The sequence below is a fragment of the Meriones unguiculatus genome, chromosome 1, assembly GCF_030254825.1.
Source record: "Meriones unguiculatus strain TT.TT164.6M chromosome 1, Bangor_MerUng_6.1, whole genome shotgun sequence".
Taxonomy (NCBI): Eukaryota; Metazoa; Chordata; class Mammalia; order Rodentia; family Muridae; genus Meriones; species Meriones unguiculatus.
In genome coordinates, this window is record NC_083349.1 from 60672674 (window position 1) to 60686544 (window position 13871).

Sequence of the window (13871 nt, forward strand, 5' to 3'; positions counted from 1 at the left end):
CAGGGAACCATAGGCAGACATGAAAGACTCTTCTTTCCAGACATGAACCAACCCTAAGTCTCTCTACATCCTCTTTTCCAGTCCATTGAGAACCTGCCCAGTGTATTTGGGAGCAACCCTAAAGCCCATATTGCAGCCAAGACAGTATTCCATTTGGCCCATCGTCATGGTGACATCCTTCGGGAGGGCTGGAAGAATATCATGGAGGCTATGCTGCAGCTCTTCCGAGCCCAACTTTTACCCAAGGCTATGGTGGAGGTAATTCTTGACAGACGTTCAGCATTGACAAGGCAAAGACCTAGCCTTCTGTGCTGTGTATAGAATAGCACTAGCTCTGATGCATACTCACTAAGAGCACCTCAAATATAATACTACAGAGAGAAGCTGTAAAGGAAGGCTAGGAGAAGCCACCTCTCAGAGGAGCACAGTAGTATATGGGCTGTGTGCAGGAAGAAATCCAGAGAACTTTGCTTGGGCCAGGAAGCTCAGGAATGCAAATGATATACAGAAAGAAATGATTTTTTACTTTTTGAGACAAGGTTTTACTAAGTTGACGAGGTTGGCGTTGAACTTGCTATGTAGCTCCTGTCTCAGCCTCCTCCGTGCTTAGATTCCAGGCATGTTTCACCATGCCCAGATAATTTCTTTTAATTATTTTTTAGATTTATTTGTATGTGCACCACATGCATACCCAGTTCCAATGGAGGCCAGAGGTGGGCATCAGAGTCCCTGGAACTGGAGTTATAGATGACTGTAATCACCATGTGGGCCCTGGGAACTAAACGCAGCTCTGCAATTGTAACAAGGGCTTGTAACCTCTGAGCCATCTTCCAGACCCCTAGACATAAGTTACTCTTGTTCTACTTTTTCCAGGTAGAAGATTTTGTAGATCCCAATGGCAAGATCTCTCTACAGCGGGAGGAAACACCATCAAACCGGTAAGGGTAGACCAGTGGCTAAGGGCTTTGGGAGAGAAGGTAGTCATAATGTTGGTGCTCACCAGGACATGTGTCCTTTTCCTACAGAGGGGAGTCAACAGTACTTAGCTTCGTGAGCTGGCTGACACTGAGTGGTCCTGAGCAGTCTAGCATTCGGGGTCCATCTACAGAGAACCAAGAGGCCAAGAGAATGGCCTTGGACTGTATTAAGGTGACTACCTGTCAATCTCTCATGAGAAGTCCTCAGCTCCTTCCTTCTAGAGATATGTGATTGTCTGAGCTGAAGGCTTCCTTCTAAAGAGTTGTGAAGGGACAGTTCTGCACTCTCTCCCTGGTCTTTGGAAATTCTCTTCCCTATAGCCTTTGTTATAGATCCCTTCTTTCTTGTGTCCCCTCTAGCAATGTGACCCAGAAAAAATGATCACAGAAAGCAAGTTCCTCCAGCTGGAATCACTGCAGGAACTCATGAAGGTATAAGATAGAGGTCTGAAAAAGGCAACAGGGTGGGTAGTGGTGTGGCTCTCAATTTCTGTTGGGACAGAGACAGTGGCTGGCTTCTCTTCCATTCCTACTTTCCTTGCTGCTGCCCTCTAGGCTCTGGTCTCAGTAACACCAGATGAAGAGACATATGATGAAGAAGATGCTGCTTTCTGTCTGGAGATGCTGCTAAGGATCGTGTTAGAGAACAGGTAGGAGAGGGCAGGTGAGGGCAGGCTTTAGGCAGATCCCATACTGAGCATGTGCTGAAAGGCTGAAAGCCATCTTCCTGAGTGGCCTCTTGGGGCAAGAAACAAGTGAAGCTATGGGCAGTAGAGGGAGCTTGAGCTTGGCTGCTTAGGGTATAATACCAGTGAACTACGAAAGGCCTGGGAGACTTACTCCCAAGTGGCCTCTCCAGTTGAGACTGTTCTTTCCCTTATGATTTTTAGGGACCGTGTGGGCTGTGTATGGCAGACCATTCGAGATCATCTGTACCATCTGTGTGTTCAGGCACAAGATTTCTGCTTCCTTGTGGAGCGAGCAGTGGTAGGGCTGTTACGCCTAGCCATTCGGCTGCTCCGGAGAGAAGAGATTAGTGGCCAGGTAAGCAAGTGCATGTAAGAGGGTGGGCAAGTATGCAAGGGACTAAGGCCACAGTATCAGCTATGGACATGGCTAAAGCCATATTTCTAAATTGTAGTATAAATATATGGAGGTTGAAATTAACACCCACATGGTGGCTCCAGCTATCCATACTCTAGTTCCAGGAGATCTGATGCCCTATTCTGGCTTGCAGGTTCCAGGCATGCATATGATGCATACACATACATGTAAGCACAGCACATAAAAGAAGGAGACTGAGTGGTGGTGGTATATTAGTCTAGCACTAAGGAGGCAGAGACAGCCACCTCTTGTGAATTTGAGGCTAGTTAGAATTGAATAATGAGACCCTATCTTCAAAAAGAGCAATTCTAAGCCAGGTGGTGGTAGCACATGCCTTTAATCCCAGCACTCAGGAGGCAGAGGCAGGTGGATATCTCTGAGTTTAAGGCCAGCCTAGTCTACAGAGTGAGTCCAGGATAGCCAAGGCTATACAAAGAAACCTTACCTCGAAAACCAAAAGAAAAAAAAAAAGAGCAATTCTGTGCCAGGTGGTGGCACATATCTTCAATCCCAGCACTCAGAGGCAGAGGCAAGTGAGTTGGAGGCCAGCCTAGTCTATAAAGTAAGTCAAGGATAGCCAGAGCTACACACAGAATCCCCCGCTCCCCCCTTAAAAAAAAAAAAGAAAATGGGATTAAATGGCAAGTGCCTTTAATTCCACCACTCAGGAAGCAAAAGCAGGCAGATCTCTGAATTCCAGACCAGCTAGGGCTACATAGAGAGACCCTGTTTTAAAATAAATAAATAAATTACAAAATGTAATTTAGATCCCTAAATCAAGAGGCTATACCATGGATTAGGAGATTCAACACAATTAAGATATCAATTCTTCCTTCAATCATATATAAATGTCATGCAGATTTCTATAAATATCCCAGCAAAGATTTTGGTAGACATAAAGCCGCTTATTCTAAAATTTAGAATGAAAGGCACAGGCCCTACAATAGCTAAACATTTTGACAAAGAATGAAATGGGAATAATATTCTACCTCGTTTGTTGTTGTGTTATAGTTTTATTTCTTTGTATTGATGAGTAAGTAGATGTGGCACATGCATGTGCCACAGGTGCACATGTGGAAGGCAGAAGACAATGTGCAATCCTAGGATTTGAACTCATTGTGAGGCTTGGTAGCAAGGGCCTTTATTCGCTTAGCCATCTCACCAGCCTTAGTTTTGTTGTTGTTTTGAAACAGTCTTACTATGTAGCCCTGGCCTGATTGGTTATTTTGACTGAGGGTCATTAGACCTCAAGATAGCCTCATAATCTTCCTGCCTCTGCCTCCCTAAACTGGGATTACAGCTGTGCACCCAATACTCTGCCACTCTAGCCAGTGTTAAACTTCATGGTAGTCACAAGGTAGGATTGAGGCTTAGAGGGATGTCTCCAAGGTTAAGAGCACTTGACTCCTCCACCAATGGACTCTTCAGCACCCATGCAGTAGCTAACAACCCTGAGGAACTCCCAGTTCCAGGCATCTGATGCCCTCTTCTGGCCTTCGTGAATACTGCATTGGTGCACAGACAGACATACAGTCAATACATATAGGCAAAATACCATATATACATAAATAATTCTTAAATTTTGTAATATTGATGAAGAAATAGATGACCTAGAATTAGACTCACACAAATATGTTCAGCTGAATGGTTTTTGGTTGGTGTTTTTACTTTGGGTGTGGTGGTTTGAATAGGAATGGCTCCCATAAATTCATGTGTTTGGATGCTTGGCCTGTGGGAATGACACTATTGGGAGGTGTGGCTTTGTTGGAGGAGGTGTGTCAGGTTTTGAGATCTCAGAAGCCCAGGCCAGTTCACTTCCTGCTGCCTGCCTATCTTCATGTAGAACTTTCAGCTTTTTCCAGCATCATGTCTGCCTGCATGCTATCATGCTTCCCGCCATGATGATAATGGACTAAACCTCTGAACTGTAAACCAGTCCCATTAAATGTTTTCCTTTATAAGAGTTGCTGTGGAGCCAGACATGGTGGCGCATGCCTTTAATCCCAGCACTTGGGAGGCAGAGGCAGGTAGATTTCTGTGAGTTCAAGGCCACCCTGGTCTACAAAGTGAGTCCATGATAGCCAAGGCTACACAGAGAAACCCTGTCTTGAAAAACAAAACAAAACAAAAGAATTGCCATGGTCATGGTGTCTCTTCACAGCAATAAAACCTTAACAAAGACAGTTGGCTTTGTTTCTTGAGGTCTTTTTATGTAGCCTCAAGATGGCCATCTTCCTGTCTCAGTCGCCCAAGTGGACTTTGACTTAAACCTTTATTTTGTAGAAAAATTAAACAGATAATTTTAAATACATAATGAAGGGGATGGAGAGGTGGCTCAGCAGTAGAAAACACTGGCTATCTTGCAGAGGCCTTGGGTTTGGTTCCCAGCACTACACAGTGGCTCACATCCATCTGTAACTCCAGTTCCAGAGGATATGGCGCCTTCTTCTGATCTCTGTGGGCAGCTGGCATGTACATGGCACATGTAACATACATGCAGGCAAAACACTTATACACATAAGAGAAAACCTGAGGATCTAAAACTAAAGATTTTTAATGTGGTTTGTTAGTTTATTATATACTTTATTTTCTTTTTAAAAAAACAAAAACTGCCAGGCAGTGGTGGTTACACACCTTTAATCCCAGCACTTGGAAGGCAGAGGCAGATGAATCTTTGGATTCCAGGTCAGCCTAGTCTACAGAATAAGTTCCAAAAAGGCAAGGTACACACAGAAAAATCTGCCTTAAAAAAAAAAAAAATCAAAAGCCTGAAAACAAATACTCCAACTCACATCTTTCATTTTAGATCTGATCGCAGTCCAAAACTGGCTTATTTTGCTTCTGGGCATGACCCTAAATTCTTTTTCCTCAAGTATTTACACACCAGCTTCAAAGTAAAGCTGAGAAGGGTATAGAAAGATAAGTGAGCACTTCCTGCTCTTGTTACTGTATAAGCATCTTCAGTGACTAAAGAGCCTTGACAGTATAAGGAACATGTACTAAAGGACTGAGGCGCCTGCCTCTGCCCACAAGTGGCTGTTACTCTTCTTTGTAGTTGGCATGCCCCTTACAAAATAGGTCTATAAGGCCACGGGGACATGAGCTGACTAAAGATTTATTTAGCTAGTTAGTTTTTAGTTTTTAATTTTTTTTTTTTTGAAACAGGGTCTCACTGTGTAGCCTTGGCTGGCCTGGAACTCACTGTGTAGACCAGGCTGGCCTCAAATTCATATAGAGATTTGCCTATCTCTGCCTCCAGAGTGCTGGATTTAAAGGCATGTGCCATCACCACACACAGCCCCGTAAGTTTTTTTACTTGATATTAAAGGCACAATACACAAAAGGATTGATAGACTTTATCAGTTCTTAAAACTTTGAGACTATGAAAGATTATTTGAAAACATGAAAAGATACGTTATAGAATAGACAATGTTTGCAAATCATATACTTGAGAAAAGTCTAGTATAAACTGAAAAACATAGGTAAAAGATAGAAACAGATATTTCACAGATAATATTCAAATAGCCAATAAGTACATGAAATAGCGTTAGCCCTTAGGAAAATGCAAAAATTACACAAATCACTGTGTACTTACCAGAATAGCTAAAATTAAAAGTGATAATACCAAATGCTGGCAAGAATACAGAGAAAGTAAATTATTCATATATTTCTGGTGGGAATAAATATAGCTACTCTATTGGCAGTTTATTATAAAACCTAATATTTATACCATACAACTCAGAAAATACACTTTTGGGCATTTATCCCAGAAAAAAATAAAGGCTTATTTTAGCCTTAAAATTGAAGCTGTATTCATGTAAGCCAAAATCTAAAGTCAGCCTTAATGACTTTCAGTAGGAGAATAAATTATGGTACACACATACCATGGAATACTATTCAGCAACTTAAAGCAACAGACCAGATGTATAATAACGTGCCTAGATCTCCGGGTAGGGAATCCATTCTCAAACGATAATTCCATTCAGATAACATTTTGGAATTCACAGAACTTCAAAAGCTGAGGACAGATTGCTAAGGGTTAGGAATGAGACAGGAGAAAAGGATTGGAAAATGGCTATCAAGTGGCAGCATGGATCCCATGTTGTGAGACAGACAAGCATACACAGGTGATAAAATTATGTAGAAATCAATGCACACATAGTACACATATGAATTCAAGTAAAATTAGGGAAAGCCTATGGAAACCAGTGGGTTATAGTGAATTCTGTCTTTGTTGCCCTGTTAGTTATGCATCATATTGCCTTTTGGACAAACTGGGAAAAACATATAAGGAACCATTTTATATGTTGTTATAATTATACCAATAAAAAATGAAGCCAAGGGTGTCACATAGCTGTAGAGTCCTTACCTAACACATCAAGGCCCCAGATTCAATTTCCAGTACACCAAAAGAGAAAAAGACAAGACCTGACAAGCTACAGTTGATCTGAGCCAAACTCTCCTAATTGGCTAATGGAGATGATTAGTCAAGAAACTGTATCTAAGTCCATCCCACTTCCTACGCCCCATCCCACCCCAGGTCCTGCTTTCCCTGCGCATCTTGTTACTGATGAAGCCCAGCGTGCTGTCCAGAGTCAGCCACCAGGTGGCGTATGGGCTACATGAGCTCCTCAAGACCAACGCCGCCAACATCCACTCGGGTGATGACTGGGCCACCCTCTTCACGTTGCTTGAGTGCATCGGCTCAGGCGTGAAGCCTCCAGATACTCTACAGGCCACGGCCAGGGCTGATGCTCCTGATGCTGGTATGCCCTTTCCCAGGAAGGTAATCAGTTAGGACCCAGGAGCTGCTATGGGAAAACAAAACGGAGGTTTTTATGTTCAGCAGATTAAACACGCCTGGTTTCTGCCATTTGCTTCCAGATCTTCCCATGCCAATTAGCCACCCCACAGGCTAGATAGCATGAAGGCAACTAGGCAGTGCTGAAGGCTGCCAAGCCAAATGTTACTGTCATGAAGACCATCTCACAGAAACATACATCCTTATGCTGCCACCTTTCCCTAACAGCTGGCACTAGTTGCTATCAGAAGCCCAGATTAGCTTCCTGCTTCTTTGGTCAAGACAGACGTTGTCCAGGCCTCAGCACCTTTCTTCCAAGTCTGTTACCCTGTTCCATGTTATCATGTCCCATCTCTGCTCTTACTCTGCCTTTTCCCTGCCTGGCTTAGGAGCACAGTCAGACAGTGAGCTCCCATCCTACCATCAAAATGATGTCAGCCTGGACCGGGGGTACACTTCCGACTCAGAAGTCTACACTGACCATGGCAGGCCTAGCAAGATACACCGATCAGCCACAGATGCCGACATGGTCAACAGTGGTTGGTTAGTGGTGAGTCTCCTACCATCCTGGGCCTATAAGAAAGGTTCTGAGAGGACATCTGGCTTAGAACAGGGCCCCAGCTTGTATTGTATTTTACAGGTGGGGAAGGATGACATTGATAACTCCAAACCAGGAGCGGTTCTCAGCAGGCCAGGCCCTTCACCCCTGGTCAATCAGTACAGCCTCACAGTGGGCCTGGACCTGGGACCACATGACACTAAGTCCCTGCTTAAGTGTGTGGAGTCACTGTCCTTCATTGTTCGTGATGCTGCTCACATCACCCCAGACAACTTTGAACTCTGTGTCAAGACTCTCCGCATCTTTGTAGAAGCCAGCCTGAATGGTGGTAAGTCAGCTATTGAAGGGACAGTTGGAAGTGGGTCAGGGTGGTGAAGGGAGAAAGGCATCTGTGCCCTAAGGTTGTGGAAATGTGATACAAGTCTGGCTCTGCTCAGGGTGCAAGTCCCAGGATAAACGTGGCAAGAATCACAAATATGACAGCAAAGGGAACCGCTTCAAGAAAAAACCCAAGGAGGGCTCAATGCTTCGGCGGCCCCGAGCCTCCAACCAACATGCCACTCGGGGTGGACACAGTGATGAAGAGGAGGATGAAGGTGTGCCTGCCAGCTACCACACGGTGTCTTTACAGGTCAGTCAGGACGTAAGTATGGCACCCTTTATTTCTTCTCCTGCACCTGAAACTCGGAACTTGGGCGGGACCAGGGAAAGTCAGAACTCAGAAGAAATAACTGCCCATCCCCTCAGCCATCACCCCCACAATGTTCCCCTTATCTGAAACTACCCATAAGTCTTTGCTTACAGTACACTTGTTTGTTTAGAGACAGGGTCTCACTATGTGGCTCTTGCTCACCTGGAACTCTGTGTAGACCAGGCTGGCCTCAAACTCACCTGCTTGTGCCTCCCAAGGGTTGGGATTAAGGGCATGTACCAACATACCTGGCACTAAATTAAATTAATATTTATTGAGCTCAGGATTTTTTCAGTGGTAGAATGGTAGCATGTGCAAGACCCTGAGTTCAACTCCTAGTACACACACACATATATGGTATGTATTTAAAGACTTCACTTATTTAATATATAATATATACTCATGACACAAAATTCGGAAGATACAAAAGGATAGACTGATAGAATTGAGTTTTTATTCATTCCTATATTTAGCCCCTGAGTTCCCTTTCTAGAGGCAACTACATCTCTAACATAATAACTGTCCCTCCATAGTTATGAAGTGTCTGTCCAGGCTGACTTAATCTGACTAGGTAAATGGAGAAACAGTTGCCTTCAGAACAGCCTTAGAAAGATGAAAGCGGGCAGGAGGGCTAGTTAGCAGTTACAAGTGCTTACTGCTCTTGCAGAGGATGGTGGCCCAGCTTCAGTTCCTAGTAACCGTCTCTCATGGCTGTAATTGCTTGTAACTCCAGTTCCAGGGACTCTAGTGCCCACTAGCCCCTCAGGCACCTGTGCACACATGTTCTACCTGAAGTCACATGGGCACACCCACACATACACACGAATTTCTAAGGATAAGCTAATCTGGGGCTGTAGAGATGGCTCAGAAGTTAAGAACACTGACTGCTTTTCCAGAGCACCCAAATTCAATTCCCAGTACTCCCATGGCAGCCGACAGCCACCTGTAACTCCAGGTTCAGGGGCTGTGATGCTCTCTGGCCTCTGTAGACACTGCATACAGATGGTGCACAGACATACATGCAAGCAAAATACCCACACAGTGTAAAATAAAAATAATGAAATCTTTTTTAAAAACAGGATAAATACACTCAGGAGGCAGAGGCAGGCAGATCTCTGAGTTCAAGGCCAACCTAGTGTACAAAACCAGTTCCAGAAAGCCAGGGCTCTGAAGAAAAACCCTGTCTTGAAAGAAATTTATGTGTCAAATCTGGTTCAACACAATTGCCCGTGGAAAGCCTTTGAGCCTAAGGTTCGCTTTGCCTTTAATTTTGTTTATGATTGTATGTGGGCACATACACCATGGCATGAGTGTGAAGGACAGAGGGCAGCCTTGCTAGTCGGTTCTCTCCTTCTGTGTGTATACAGGTTCCAGGGTTAAATTCAGGTTGCCAGGATGCATGGCAAGCATTCTACCTGCTAAGCCATCTCAGTAGCCCTGTTTGTTTTGCCCTTAAAATGAGATCAACAAGGGCAGTTGACATGACTCAAGTGGATAATGACAAGAGAAATCCAATTCCTACAAATTGCCCCTCACACACATGTTGTGGCATACACACACACAAACAAAATAAGTATTTTTGTTTTAATTATATAATGAGATTAACAAAAATAACTATCAGCAGGTATGAAATAGGATTGAAAGTGCCTTTCTTGGAGCCAGATGGCTCAGCAGTTAGCAGCACTGGCTGCTTTCCCAGAGGACCTGGGTTCTTTTCCCAGCATCCAAGCAGCAGCTCATAGCAGTCTAGAACTCCAGTCCCAGGGTCTCCACAGGCACTGCACATGATGCACAGATACAACGGGTGTGCAGGCAAAACATCCTGCACATAAAAATAAACAAAGAGCCTTTCTCAGCATGATCCCATGGTGTTAGGTAGGTCAGTGCACGTGTCGTTTAAAGTCTTCTCTGCTATGAGTGAGTCTTGCCGTCTTTACCCTGAGAGACTGCCAATCTCTCAGCAATGAGCTCAAGTTGGCGCAGAGGAGGTTGGGAGAGGGATGGAGTAACAGCAGAGCTTGTGCTGAGGGTGCTTGAAGACTCAGTCAGGGAGAGTTGGGGGAGGGGGAAAGGACCCAACCGAACAACCTTAGTCACAACTTGCGCTCTTCTGATATCAGTTGCTAGACCTGATGCACACCCTGCACACTCGGGCAGCCTCCATCTATAGTTCCTGGGCAGAGGAGCAGCGCCACCTGGAGACAGGCGGCCGGAAGATTGAAGCCGATTCACGCACCCTCTGGGCTCACTGCTGGTGCCCTTTATTACAAGGTAAATAGACCTGAGGAAGGATGCAAGGTAGGGCGGCGACATTAAAGCTCGAGGAGCACTAGACTAAATGCCTGGAAGATCCTGACCCTGCTCTCTCTGTCAGGTATCGCCTGCCTGTGCTGCGATGCCCGGCGCCAGGTGCGGATGCAGGCCCTGACATACCTGCAGCGCGCCCTTCTGGTACATGACCTTCAAAAGCTAGATGCCCTGGAGTGGGAGTCCTGCTTTAACAAGGTAGGACTTCTTACTGGTCTTAAGACAAGGGTCAAGTCACAAGGCAGAAAGAGCTTGGCAACCTAAAGAGCTCCAGCCAGTCATCTGATCAGATCTTCTACGCTGTTCTATACCCATCGGCTGAGGCCCAGCTTCCTGGGGCAGGGTTGCCCAACCAACTGGGCTAATGTGGCATTGGATTCTTACCTGCCAGGTGCTGTTTCCTCTACTGACCAAGCTTTTAGAGAATATCAGTCCTGCAGATGTGGGCGGGATGGAGGAGACCCGGATGAGGGCTTCTACACTGCTCTCAAAGGTAATGTTCACCACCCTGCTCCCACCTACTCTCCCTGTCCCTGCCTTTTCCCACAGAGAGAAGCCATGCCTTCTCACAGGGCCCAAAGGTGAAATGTAAGTGCTCAGAACCCCCAGTTGTGGAGGCTGCCCAGGGATTCAGGGGGTTCTGGATTTCAGAGTAATCTCCAATTGAATACTTGCAAGTTGGGGCCAGCTTCCCTCAGCTTTGAAGAGGGCCATAGAAGGTTTGTCTGCTCCCTTCCCTTGGCTAAAAGGGACTGACTGGTGGGCTCTAGGTCTTCCTGCAGCACCTGTCTCCGCTGCTGTCGCTGTCCACCTTCGCCGCCCTGTGGCTCACCATTCTGGACTTCATGGACAAGTACATGCATGCAGGTTCCAGTGATTTGTTGGTATGTTCAGCCTTAACCCAGTTCCACTGAGCACTTCCTCTTCCACACGTTGGGCAGACTTGCTGTTTGTCCCATGGTGGCTGCCTCCAACTTAGCTCTTTCGTGTTCTCTGTCCCATTGCTGCCTGCAGTCAGAAGCCATCCCTGAGTCTCTGAAGAACATGCTCCTGGTGATGGACACAGCAGAGATTTTCCACAGTGCAGATGCAAGAGGAGGTGGTCCCTCTGCTCTCTGGGAGATCACCTGGGAGCGCATCGATTGCTTTTTGCCACACTTACGGGATGAGCTCTTCAAGCAGACTGTCATCCAGGGTAGGAGGCCTAGTCTAATCTTACAAGGAATCCTCAGAGCTGAATTTTCTCTGTTCACTGGACAGTGGCCAGAGTAACAGGTTCCCATTGGTCTGGTGGTACATACCTGTAGTCCCCAGTACTTAGGAGGTGAAACGCAAGACAGCACAGAGTTAGGCCATCTTTGGGTACACAGTGAATGTGAGACTAGCCTTGAATACCTGAGACTCTGTCTCAGAGAGGGGGAGAAATGAAACCTGGTGGGTAGCCCCGATCCTGTAAGAAAGCAAGCACTGAAGAGTTGCCATCTGGATTCTCTGCCTTAGACCCCGTGCTCACAGAACCTCCCAGCCAAAAACCTCTGGCCTCTGCCCACCTGACTCCTGCTGCTGGTGATCCCAGGATGCCTGGCAATCCACCTCCCCCAGAGATACCCTCAGAAGTGGGGGCTTGTGGTGAGTTCATCAGGGCTGGTCATCTGGAGAGAGTGATGTTCAGGATAGCTTAGGATTACTGCTAAGATGGGGCTGGGAGACTGGGAAGGACTCACTGTGAGAATCCTATTTGCCTGCTCTTGATGAGGTACTTGCTTAGGTTTTCAGGCTTGGAGGAGAGGGCCAAGTCAGGGACCTGTAATGAATATACAGAGGCTGCCTATCAGGGATGCAAGAAACATCCAGACCAAAATTAGCCTGACTGAGTTTAGTGAAGAAGATAAAGGTAGAGACAAGATAGCTGAATGCTAAAATGAGTTGTTTATTAATATTGAAGATGAATGCCTTTTGTTATACCTTATATTGTTTGGCAACCAATTCTATAAATGGCTTGAGTTTTAAGAGGAGGCATCTAACGTTTTTAGTGTGGGAGAGGAAGAGGGAGGAATATAGATTTGAGACGTCCACTAAGAAGCTTGAGAGTTGTCTCATGCCAACTAGAAAGTCTGACTCTAACCGCCTTTGCTCTGCTTACACAGACTCGGAGAAGCCTGAGAGCACCCGAGCTGCCAGCAGCAGCTCCCCTGGCTCACCAGTGGCCTCTAGCCCCAGCAGACTGAGTCCTGCCCCAGAAGGACCTCCCCCATTAGCCCAGCCCCCACTAATCCTACAACCCTTGACCTCCCCACTGCAAGTGGGCGTGCCACCCATGACCCTGCCCATCATCCTGAACCCTGCACTCATTGAGGCCACCTCTCCGGTGCCTCTCTTAGCCACACCCCGCCCTACAGACCCCATTCCCACCTCTGAAGTCAACTAAGGCAGGTCCCTGAGAGATCGGGACCATTCCTTCCCACAAGGCATTCTAGGCCCTGCTTCCAGTCTCAGGGGCCACAGAAATCTACAGGCCCAAAGCAAGCTGATGTTGCTACTACTTGATGGGGGAAATGAGAACTTTTAGAGTCCCAGCTGGGATCCACTTCAGGCTGTGAGACTCTTCCTCTGCCAGTCATTCCTGAGCTTCCAAGCTGACAGTGGATGCAGGCATAACCTGTAGCCTCTGCCTCCAGCCTGGCAGCCCTGGGGAGGCATAGAGCCAACCCTGCAGTGCCAACCCTGCAGTACCTGCCATGTGCCCCTCCTGCCAGGTTAAGCATTAAGAGCCAAGCCCAACCACTCTGCACTTTGTTCCTCTCTCCATCCAGTCCCATCAGCCCTGGGCCACCTCCTCCAATTCCTTTTCCTTCATTAAATAGTTGGTCAGTTTGGAGTTGCTTGGCACCATGGAGGTTGGACAGGTAGGACTCGATGAGGGGGTCTGCCCACAGGAGCATGTACATATGGGAAATGACAACAATGGACTTTTTATGATGTAATAAATGTCTTGGTACCAACACATTTCCTATCACTTTGGTTTCCTTTTCCATCTGTGTCAGGGCACTATGTTACTGGGGTATCCTGCCCAACCAAGGCTTGCTTGGGCCTTGGAGAAACAGTGAAGCTGAACATACCGCCAATGAGACCTGACTCACCTGACCTCCAGCTACCAGTCAGAGCTCCCCCCTGCCATAAAGGAGCCGTGTCAGGGGCTTAGGCAGTTTTATAACTGCACCAAGAGGCACAAGCCTGTAAGACCATAGGGAAGGAAAGTCAGTGCAGTTGTATTTGCTCAGAAGTCTTCTTTCAGATGAGCCTCATGACCTTAGAATACTGGCAGTCCGTGAGGCTAGACCGGTCGGGAGTCATCTTACCCACAGTTGCAATTGTGTTTCTGGACACGAGCTATCAGTCTGACCCTTAACTGCAGTAGGACAAGTTGTTTTC

General features: G+C 46.4%; 1 protein-coding gene across 9 annotated transcripts in view; it reads left to right on the forward strand.

Annotated features, from left to right (window-relative positions):
• Positions 1 to 13445, forward strand: part of Gbf1 (golgi brefeldin A resistant guanine nucleotide exchange factor 1) — a 135691-nt gene extending 122246 nt beyond the window's left edge. For 5 of the 9 annotated variants that reach the window (XM_060390598.1, XM_060390601.1, XM_021650173.1 and 2 more), the window contains 17 exons: positions 82 to 258; positions 874 to 938; positions 1026 to 1149; positions 1338 to 1409; positions 1533 to 1627; positions 1868 to 2021; positions 6622 to 6847; positions 7272 to 7432; positions 7523 to 7769; positions 7879 to 8084; positions 10253 to 10403; positions 10507 to 10637; positions 10831 to 10932; positions 11210 to 11323; positions 11454 to 11634; positions 11940 to 12068; positions 12587 to 13445. In XM_060390598.1, coding sequence (XP_060246581.1) covers positions 82 to 258; positions 874 to 938; positions 1026 to 1149; positions 1338 to 1409; positions 1533 to 1627; positions 1868 to 2021; positions 6622 to 6847; positions 7272 to 7432; positions 7523 to 7769; positions 7879 to 8084; positions 10253 to 10403; positions 10507 to 10637; positions 10831 to 10932; positions 11210 to 11323; positions 11454 to 11634; positions 11940 to 12068; positions 12587 to 12867 — 2616 coding nt within the window. In that variant the 3' untranslated portion in view covers positions 12868 to 13445. The remainder of the gene's footprint in view (positions 1 to 81; positions 259 to 873; positions 939 to 1025; positions 1150 to 1337; positions 1410 to 1532; positions 1628 to 1867; positions 2022 to 6621; positions 6848 to 7271; positions 7433 to 7522; positions 7770 to 7878; positions 8085 to 10252; positions 10404 to 10506; positions 10638 to 10830; positions 10933 to 11209; positions 11324 to 11453; positions 11635 to 11939; positions 12069 to 12586) is intronic. The other 4 variants (XM_060390602.1, XM_060390603.1, XM_021650182.2 and 1 more) reach the window with 1 other exon arrangement.
• The last annotated feature ends 426 nt before the right edge of the window (positions 13446 to 13871 follow it).